Raw genomic sequence first — 9,430 nt, forward strand, 5'->3', positions numbered from 1 at the left:
GATCTGGTCTAAATGAACTGATCTGGTCTAAATGAACCGATCCGGTCTAAATGAACTGATCTGGTCTAAATGAACTGATCCGGTCTAAATGAACTATTCTTTCTTCCCAGCCGGGTCGAGGGTTACCCGGTTACCCGTCCTCTCCCGTTCCCGGAAACCCGACGCCGCCCATCACCCCCAGCAGCTCCATGGCTCCGCCCTACATGTCGCCCGGCAACACCGACGTGAAGCCGATGGCGTCTTCCTACCTGCCGGACATCAAGCCCAACATGGCGGCCCTGGCGCCTCCTCCAGGTAGACTCCGAGATCAGCTGATCAGTCATTCAGGACGGTCCTCCAGCCGTCCTGAATGACTGTGATGTCACAGGAAGGGCTCAGATGTGTGACTTCCTGTCTAGGTAACCCTAGCGACGACCTTCGGCTGACCTTCCCGGTGAGGGACGGCGTGGTTCTGGAGCCGTTCCGGCTGGAGCACAACCTGGCCGTCAGCAACCACGTGTTCCAGCTGCGCGAGTCCGTCTACAAGACGCTCATCATGAGGTATTGGTCCGGTTCTGCCCCGGCTCTGACCCGGGTCCGGCCAAATTCTGACCCGGTTCTGTCTCCAGGCCCGACCTGGAGCTGCAGTTCAAGTGCTACCACCACGAGGACCGACAGATGAACACCAACTGGCCCGCCTCCGTCCAGGTCCGACCTCGCTGCTGGTCCTGCCCTCCCTGTGGAGGTCAAAGGTTAACGGTGTGTGTCCGTCTCTCAGGTCAGCGTCAACGCCACGCCGCTCACCATCAAGCGCGGAGACAACAAGACGTCCCACAAGCCGCTCTACCTGAAGCAGGTCTGCCAGCCGGGCCGGAACACCATCCAGATCACCGTCACCGCCTGCTGCTGCGTAAGATCGCCGATCAATAACAGCCGATCAATAACAGCCGATCAATAACAGCCGATCGATAACAGCCGATCAATAACAGCCGATCAATAACAGCCGATCAATAACAGCCGATCGATGGGTGACACGTTAACCCTTTCCAACCCACCAGTCCACAGGAAACGCCTGATTTCACTCTTCATGATGCTACTTCCTGTTAGCACGTTTATTACAAACAAGTTAGAAACGACAGAAACGGGAACAAAATCAATTAGGCAAGAGAGACGAGGGCCTTTTGATATGTGGGCCCCTGTGGCCCCCAGCCTAACGGCCCTCTCTCCCTGTGGCCCCTAATCTAATGGCCCTCTCTCTCTGTGGCCCCCAGTGTAACGGCCCTCTGTCTCTGTGGCCCCCAGCCTAATGGCCCTCTCTCCCTGTGGCCCCTGTGGCCCCCAGCCTAACGGCCCTCTGTCTCTGTGGCCCCCAGTCTAACGGCCCTCTCTCCCTGTGGCCCCTAATCTAACGGCCCTCTCTCCCTGTGGCCCCTGTGGCCCCAGCCTAACGGCCCTCTGTCTCTGTCCCCAGTCCCACCTGTTCGTCCTCCAGCTGGTCCACCGTCCCACCGTCCGCTCCGTCCTGCAGGGCCTGATGAAGAAGCGGCTGCTGCCCGCTGAGCACTGCGTCACCAAGAGTGAGTCCTCCTTCATCGCCGGGAGCCTCTGTGTCCTCCTGACCTCTGACCTCTGACCTGTTCTCTCAGTTAAGAGGAACTTCAGCAGCGGCTCGATTCCCGGGACCCCCGGGTTGAACGGAGAGGACGGCGTGGAGCAGACGGCCATCAAGGTGTCGCTGAAATGTCCCATCACCTTCAGGCGGATCCAGCTGCCCGCCAGGGGCCACGACTGCCGACACATACAGGTGAGTGCGGCAGCCAATCAGAGCTCTGGCTGTGCTGTGATGTCATCGCGTGCCCACCCTGCTGCCGTTTGTCTCCGCAGTGCTTCGACCTGGAGTCGTACCTGCAACTCAACTGTGAGAGAGGAACCTGGAGGTGTCCGGTGTGCAAGTAAGGAGCTCGGTCCATCAGAACCCGTCCAGAGTTCTGCTGACCCGACCCGACCTGACCCGACCTGACCCTGTCTGTGTTTCAGTAAAACGGCTCTGCTGGAGGGACTGGAAGTGGACCAGTACATGCTGGGAATCCTCATCTACGTCCAGAAGTGAGTGACTTCTTCTCCTCCTGTCCTGTCGGCGTCCGGTACCGGGTCCTGTTTGGTTCCGGTGCCTGGTTCGGTACCGGCAGAACCTGACTCTTCCTCTCTGCTCCTCTTCCTCAGCTCCGACTACGAGGAGATCACCATCGACCCGGTCTGCAGCTGGAAGCCGGTTCCGGTGAAACCCGACATCCACGTGAAGGAGGAGTCGGACGGGCCGGTTCTGAAGCGCTGCCGGACCCTCAGCCCGAGTCACATGGTGCTGCCCAGCGTCATGGAGATGATCGCATCACTAGGCCCCGCCCCTTCGTCCTCCATGACGGCGCCTCCTGCCTCCTCTTCCTCGCCGATGCCCTACCCCTCCCTGCCACCAGGAGGCAGCAGCACACCAGACTTCCCGGCAGCAGGTTGGTCACGTGACCCCCTCTGATGCAGGTTCTGACCCGGTTCTGATCCGTGTCTCTCGTCCCTCAGCTCCATCCTTCCCCGCTTCGTCTGCCGCCTTCTCGGACTTTGCCGGGCCCGGTTCTCCCAGCATTCGGACCTTCACCGCCGGGCCCGGTTCTCCCAGCATTCGGACCTTCACCGCCGGGCCCGGTTCCCCCAGCATTCGGACCTTCACCGCCGGGCCCGGTTCCCCCAGCATTCGGACCTTCTCCTCCCCCGGCCCGCCGCCGCTGTCCTACCAGCCGGACCTGTCCAGCGCCCTGCTGACGCCCGACAAGGCGCCGCCTCACCAGCTGGGCCCGCAGGTACCGCTGCTGGTTCTGCTGGTCCATCAGAACCAGTCGGTGTTCTGGTTCTGACTTCCTGTCCCTCCCTCAGGTGCCGGCCCGTTTGGACTCCGTCTCCCATGGTGCCTCTCTCTCCCAGCAGCAGCAACAGGGTCTCCATGGCAACGGTCAGATGATGCAGCGCGGCAACCCTCGTCTCCAAGGCGACGGCTCCTTTGGGCTCGGCGGGTCCACGGATGTTCCAGAACCTTCTCTGGATGTGAGTAGAACCGAGTCGGTCCAAAATGTTCAGAATCGGGGTTTTTAAAACTCTGGACCATGTTTGATTGACCGGGTCGGATCAGAACCAGCTTCAGCTAGCAGTAAATGCAGGGTAGACCAGAACTCTGGTTCTGGTTCTGACCCGCTTCCCAACCCGTTTGTCTGCAGCTGCTTCCGGACCTGACGAACCCGGACGAACTGCTGTCCTACCTCGGACCTCCGGACCTGCCCAACAACAACGACGACCTGCTGAGTCTGTTCGAGAACAACTGAGGAGTCCAGAACCGGACCGGACCGGACCAGAGGAACTGCTCCCTCGCAGACGGAACCGCACAGACTGCAGAACTTTAAATCGTTTGGACCTGGTTCTGTGTGTAACTGAAGTCGTTCTCATTTTACTGGTGTTATCTCCTGGTTCTGGTTCTGACCCGTCGGCCCGGCTGCAGTGCCGTGGACTGGTTCTGGACCTGAGGCTGGTTCTCGTTCTGACCCATTGAGCTACAGAACCAAAATGAGGTCCAGTTCTGGTTCCAGAACCTGGGATCTGGTTTAACTGTTAACTGGTTCCGGTACCGTGGACCCGCTCAGAACCAGCGCCTGCTGGCTGCTCTCAGCCAATCAGAGACTCTTCCAGAACAAGCCCCGCCCTCTGGGAGCTGATTGGCGGGGCGTCTGTGTGTTGCCGGGGCAACAGCTGTGATCCAGTAACAACATTAACATAAAGAGTCATGAGACGAGTTCATAACCTTTGTAATTTAATAAACGCTGGAAAGACGCCAGTCTGCCGAGTGTTTCAGTCTGCAGGTCAAAGGTCACCAAAGGTCTGGGGTTCTGGGAATTATACAGTTTCCCTTTGGGTGCGTGACTGGAGGGGTGTAACCATGGCAACACAGAACAACCAACAGGATCAGCAGGAACAAGGTAACAAGTCCTGGTCTGCTCCGGTCCAAGTCCGGGTCCGGTTCTGGTCCAGGACCGGGTCCGGTCTGGGTCCGGTCTGGTCTGGTTCAGGTCCGGTCCGGTTCTGGTCCAGGTCCGGTCTGGATCCGGTCCAGGTCCGGACCGGTCCGGTTCTAGTCCAGGTCCGGTCTGGATCAGGTCTGGTCTGGATCTGGTCCCGGACCGGTCCGGTTCTAGTCCAGGTCCGGTCTGGATCCGGTCCGGTTCTGGTCCAGGTCCGGTCTGGATCCGGTCCAGGTCCGGACCGGTCCGGTTCTGGTCCAGGTCCGGACCGGTCCGGTCTATTCTGGTTTTCATGGTGTTTCAGTTTAACTCAGAGTTTATAAATTCCCAGATTCTTTTCTAAAGTGGCTCCGGTCAGAGGCGCCTTCAGGTGTGCTGTAACACAGACTGCTGCAGGAGATCCATCAACATGTATTGTTCCTCTGGGATTATTTTTAATTTGAAAGGAAATATTATATGATGTATATAATGTTAGTTACTGCAGTTGGATCATGTTTCAGTTTCCAGTCAGGATTATGTTAGAATTATGGATTAAAACCCTGATTTTAACCCTTTAACTGGACCGTTCTGGACCTCGCTGCAGGATGTCAGAACCTGAGCAGGTTGGATCACTGGGAGGAGAATCGAAAATGGCTTTTCCTCTTTTCGGGGTACAAAGTTCTTCCTTCCACTAAATCATCTGGATTTGGTTCACCGTGAGCTCATACCTGAAGACCTTTGGGTCAAACGGAACCGCATCTGTCTGCTAAAGCTGCTGCTGGTTCAGTGGCGTCCTCTGGTGGCGAAGAATAAATACTGCAGTTCTCTCTGAGCATGCGCAGATCATCCTGAGGTTCGAGTCAATGCAGCGGAAAACCTCAATGAACTGATGACCTGAACTGTTTGGGATTTTTAAAGAAACTTTATGGCAGAAACAGACAAATCTTACAAACAAACATCCTTCTTGTTCCAGTATGTTGAGTAACAACTCGGTGGTTAAGAGAAGAACCAGAATAACATGAAAGTCATGAGAGACGATCACTGATTGACATTAGAAAATACAATAAACACAAAGTGTAATAAACTGAAAGCTGGAGTTTGATGGGTCAAAAGCCAAACAGGAGTGAACTTCAGCTGCCTTACCAGGGGAACCTGCAGAGCTACGGGGTTCCATTGGTCCCAAACATAAAGTCACGTGTAACTCGCTGCTGACTTGCAGCATTTCTAAATAAAGCCTTAATTTCTTCAAGCGTTCAGATAAATACCTGGGAATATTTAGTTTCTATGGAATGAAAAACATTCAGTTCAGCTCAAATTACCATTAATTTGAATAACAGTGTAGGAAAAGTATTCGCCCCTTTGGATGTTATACCCTCTTACTGCTTTACTAAATTAAATAATGATTAATAAAATGTGGCTTTTTATCCCAGTTCTGAGTGGTTCTGTCCTGGTTCTGGGCGGTTCGACCCGGTTCTGGGTGAATTTATCTCACCCAGAATGCTCTGGGTCTTTAAGCCCCTGTGTTTCTCTTTCCCGGTGCTGTCTGATTGGCTGTCGGTGTTCTCTGTAATTTCCCGGTTATACCGGGACGCGCGCACTAACTTTGTTCTAATTGAACCGGGCCGACCGACCGACCGACCGCACCCTGAGCGCGTGACCGAGCAGCCACATTTTCGCCCTGGCACCGGGCGCGCGCCTTCACTGCGGGGCTCTGCGTGAGCGCGCACACGTCTGTGACGCTTGGCGCGCATTGCCCGCTCTGCTGGGAGTTTAACTCTGCGACCGGGATGTCTCAGCGGGGCGGGGTTTGACGGGCACGTTTGAAAACGTTAAATGCGTCTCCGAGCCGGTGTACGCCGTCATAACAATGCAACACACTCAAAAATGTGCGTCGCTATTAAAACGCTCGCGTTTACTGTTGCGGATGCTGATTAGCTCAAAAACGTGCCACTCACTACGTCCCCATAACTGATTGGCTGTCTGAAACTAAGTCCCGCCCACCAGGGTCTTATATAAATTTGCTCGGAGCTCGGCCATCTTTTTCGGTTTCCTGTGGCCTGCCTCGTCCTCTCGCCGGAAAACTCCTTGGTCCAGCCATTCCAGCCAGCCTGCAGACATCATGGCCAAGCCCAGAGTCTTCTTCGACATCACCGCTAACGGCTCCCCTGTGGGCCGCATCGTCATGGAGGTAAGGCGGCTGGCAGCCGGCGGATGCCGCTGGCTGGTGTGCGTGGGTGAACCTGGTGTTCATCGGGGGTTCGCTCGGCTTCACGCCGTCCTCCAGCCGCCTCTGTCAGGCAGCCTTTTCCGGAGCTTTCCGCGGCGGCTGAACCGAAACCGGAGCCCGTCGCGGCTCCAGCCGCGGATGCTGGCGCTCGGTTCCGGTGTCGGTCATTTTAGACCCGCGGATATAACGGGACCCGTCGCCGTCACGCGCAGCCTCACGAGGCGCGCGAGTCTTTGTTGCAGGGTCGCGCGGCCTACTTCCCGCGGCTGGAGCTGCGGTGCGCGAGGGCCGCTGCGGTGGTTTTTCCCGCGTGTGATCTGGGCGGGACCTCAGCGGCACGACACGCTCGGCGTGCGGGTCGGCAGGCGCGGCCGCTGCGGGCCCGGCCCGGTTCTGGAAAGTTCCACTGAGCTGGCGCGGTGCGGTGCGGGAGGGGGAGGGGCGCCGACTGAACGCTGCGAAATGCGGATGTAAGTAGGAAGATCCAGTTAAGCCCCCGTTCGGTTCGGGGACACGGAGCGGTTCAGGAACGTTCTCGCGGAGCCGGTCTGACTCATGAGGTCCGCTGCTGTTGAGCCAGGCTCTGGGCGTTCCTGACCCTTGACCCTTGGATCCTGCTGAGGCTCCGGTTACCTCCCGGGCCGCAACCCGGCCTCCTGCAGCTGCTGCAGCCATGCGGCGCTGCAGCAGCTGCAGCAGCTGAAGTTGGCCTCCGATTCGGCGATGGGAACCTAATCTCCTAATCTGCTCAGGATTATTCTGCTCTGGGTGCAGAATATTTAAAACGCTTTATGGCCAATTATCTTTTTCTGGCTTTTCACCAAATTAGAAACTCCAGGAAAATTTATTATCATTTAGTTAAAAATCTGAAGTTTAAAAACGGGCACAAGTTGAACTAGACGGAGATGCGAGGAAGAAAGTTTATGTTGGAATAAATTGATAAACTGTCATTTTGCTTTGTTGCAGATTAAAACATAAAAAATCTAAAACACAAAGTTAAACACCTGAACTGGACAAACCTGGTCTGGATTATTCTGCAGAATGTTTCAGGTAGTTTGTCGTTAGACACTAAGAAGGAAATGAGTCTGTTTTTATTCCTCTGGACCAGATTAGAAAGAATCCAGACCTACAGCAGCGAGACTCTTATAATCTGGACGGGATTATTCTGCACTGACTGCAGTGAAACGTTAAAAGTCAGATTAACGGGTTAATTTCTTTACATGTGGATCAAAGCAGAAAAGCTTCAAAAAGCACAAACTGCCTTTTATTGACGTTTCAGGATCTTTTTAGAATGTTCTGCTGTTGGTGTAAAATAATCCCGTTCAGGTTTTTAACCTGAAGCAGGTGAAAGACGCTCCAGGTGAGTCGACCAATCAGAAGCTGACTTCGTCCAGAACCTCTGGGTTTGAATGAAGCCGAATCATCTGGGTTCTGATCAGAGACCTGGGTTCTGGTCGGGCTGCAGAGGTTCTGGTTCTGTTGGACTTGATCCTTCAGGGTTAGATGGTTCCTCCATGTGAAACTTGAGGCCCGTGGGCCGAATCTGGCCCTCCATGACTCTGACCTTTAGACCTGGAGCCTAAAGCGGCAGGAAAAACCATCGTTTTCTCTCCGCACTAATCAGTTTATCATCTTACGCTGTCATGGCTTCTGGTTTTAGTTTCCGGGATGATCCGACCGTAAACTTGTTAGCCTCTCGCTACGCTAGCGTAAAGAGCGAAACGGCTAGCTACCAAGTCAAAGATGAACATGGAAAATAACTTTCCAATAAAGTGTTAAAGCTCATGTTTGATTGATTAGCATTTGTTGTAAATGTAACGTTTTGTCCTCTAGGCGCCCCCTGGTGGCCATCGCTCTGAAAGGTTTAACCTCTAGACTCAAAGGAAACGTTGATCGGTTTATTGGGTCGTTGCTAAGCCGTGTTGCTAACTCTGCGCCGCTCCGCAGCTGCGCGCTGACGTGGTTCCCAAGACGGCGGAGAACTTCCGGTTGCTGTGCACTGGAGACAAGGGCTTCGGCTACAAGGGGTCGTCCTTCCACCGCGTCATCCCGGAGTTCATGTGCCAGGTGAGGCCGCCGCTCCGGGTCGACCCGGGTCGGTCCGATCACGCCTCTCACCTCTGTCTGGCCTGCAGGGCGGCGACTTCACCAACCACAATGGAACCGGCGGGAAGTCCATCTACGGCAACAAGTTCGCCGACGAGAACTTCAGCCTGACGCACACCGGGCCGGGCATCCTGTCCATGGCCAACGCCGGGCCCAACACCAACGGCTCGCAGTTCTTCATCTGCACCGCCAAGACCACATGGTACGGCGCCGCCGCCGCCCGCCGCGCGCTGGGCCTCGGCTAATCCCTGCTCTTTGTCTGCAGGCTGGACGGGAAGCACGTGGTGTTCGGCAGCGTGGTGGAGGGAATGGACGTCGTCAAGAAGATGGAGTCCTACGGAAGCTCTTCAGGGAAACCCCAGGCCAAGCTCGTCATCGCCGACTGCGGCCAGCTCTGAGCGCCATGGCGACCACCCCACACGCCCCCTGCTGACCCTGTAGTCTGGCCCCGTTAGGCTCCGCCCCTCCATAAATCAACATTCCTATCGATGGAGATTCAGCAGATTTCGTCCTGTTTGTGTTCAGTCGACTGATGATGTTGCTGCATCTGTGACTTTGCCTTCCTGAAGTTTCTTTTGCATTAACGTTTTTCCACAAAGTCCTGACGGTTTTTTTGTTAAATCAAATGAGATGAATAAATAAAAGATGCCTTGATAATTACACCGGTCTCTGGGTTTCAATGCTGCTGATGCTGCCGCCTGCTGGAGGTTTCCTGGAACTGCACCTGAACGACGCAGTGACGTCAGCGGGTGTCTGAGTGAATCTTGGTTTCTGATTTCGACCCGAGTCGGTTTCCTCACAGGGGTGTTTCTGCCGCACTGCATCCTGGGTAAGTGGAGAGCGCTAGGCTAGCTCCGTCCAGCTGGAGCAGTGATTTTATTGTAACTCAGTTTGAACCTGAGCCTTGAAATGAGGATGAAGAGGACAAACGGAGGAAGAGGAGGGAGGAAGAAGCTGGCTGGAAATGCTAATGGGACGGCTAGCTGCTAAGAGGAGCTGCTAATGGGACGGCTAGCTGCTAACGGGACAGCTAGCTGCTAAGAGGAGCTGCTAGCTGCTAAGAGGAGCGGCTAGCTGCTAA

At 55.2% G+C, this 9,430-nt stretch overlaps 2 protein-coding genes across 3 annotated transcripts in view; both read left to right on the top strand.

Annotated features, from left to right (window-relative positions):
- The window catches only part of LOC103470759 (zinc finger MIZ domain-containing protein 2-like), a 15,754-nt gene extending 12,317 nt beyond the window's left edge, over nt 1-3,437 (top strand). For both annotated transcript variants that reach the window (XM_008419410.2, XM_008419411.2), the window contains exons 10-21: nt 111-294; nt 399-540; nt 609-687; nt 758-889; nt 1,451-1,556; nt 1,626-1,783; nt 1,864-1,931; nt 2,017-2,085; nt 2,203-2,486; nt 2,554-2,831; nt 2,905-3,072; nt 3,243-3,437. In XM_008419410.2, coding sequence (XP_008417632.1) covers nt 111-294; nt 399-540; nt 609-687; nt 758-889; nt 1,451-1,556; nt 1,626-1,783; nt 1,864-1,931; nt 2,017-2,085; nt 2,203-2,486; nt 2,554-2,831; nt 2,905-3,072; nt 3,243-3,347 — 1,773 coding nt within the window. In that variant the 3' untranslated portion in view covers nt 3,348-3,437. The remainder of the gene's footprint in view (nt 1-110; nt 295-398; nt 541-608; nt 688-757; nt 890-1,450; nt 1,557-1,625; nt 1,784-1,863; nt 1,932-2,016; nt 2,086-2,202; nt 2,487-2,553; nt 2,832-2,904; nt 3,073-3,242) is intronic.
- A 2,609-nt stretch (nt 3,438-6,046) lies between these two features.
- On the top strand, nt 6,047-9,011 carry ppiaa (peptidylprolyl isomerase Aa (cyclophilin A)). Its single transcript, XM_008419409.2, has 4 exons — nt 6,047-6,204; nt 8,191-8,310; nt 8,379-8,551; nt 8,615-9,011. The coding sequence occupies exons 1-4, from the start codon at nt 6,136-6,138 to the stop codon at nt 8,745-8,747; spliced, it is 495 nt and encodes a 164-aa protein (XP_008417631.1). The 5' UTR covers nt 6,047-6,135; the 3' UTR covers nt 8,748-9,011.
- Nucleotides 9,012-9,430: the final 419 nt, after the last annotated feature.

Source organism: Poecilia reticulata, linkage group LG9 (genome assembly GCF_000633615.1).
Source record: "Poecilia reticulata strain Guanapo linkage group LG9, Guppy_female_1.0+MT, whole genome shotgun sequence".
In the NCBI taxonomy this organism is placed as follows: Eukaryota; Metazoa; Chordata; class Actinopteri; order Cyprinodontiformes; family Poeciliidae; genus Poecilia; species Poecilia reticulata.

Excerpts from the sequence above, each read along its gene's own strand:
- ppiaa (XM_008419409.2), top strand. The coding sequence starts at position 6,136 with ATGGCCAAGCCCAGAGTCTTCTTCGACATCACCGCTAACGGCTCCCCT. Across the intron at positions 8,311-8,378 it reads TCCCGGAGTTCATGTGCCAG|GGCGGCGACTTCACCAACCA; the intron begins GTGAGGCCGCCG and ends TCTGGCCTGCAG. Across the intron at positions 8,552-8,614 it reads TGCACCGCCAAGACCACATG|GCTGGACGGGAAGCACGTGG; the intron begins GTACGGCGCCGC and ends CTTTGTCTGCAG.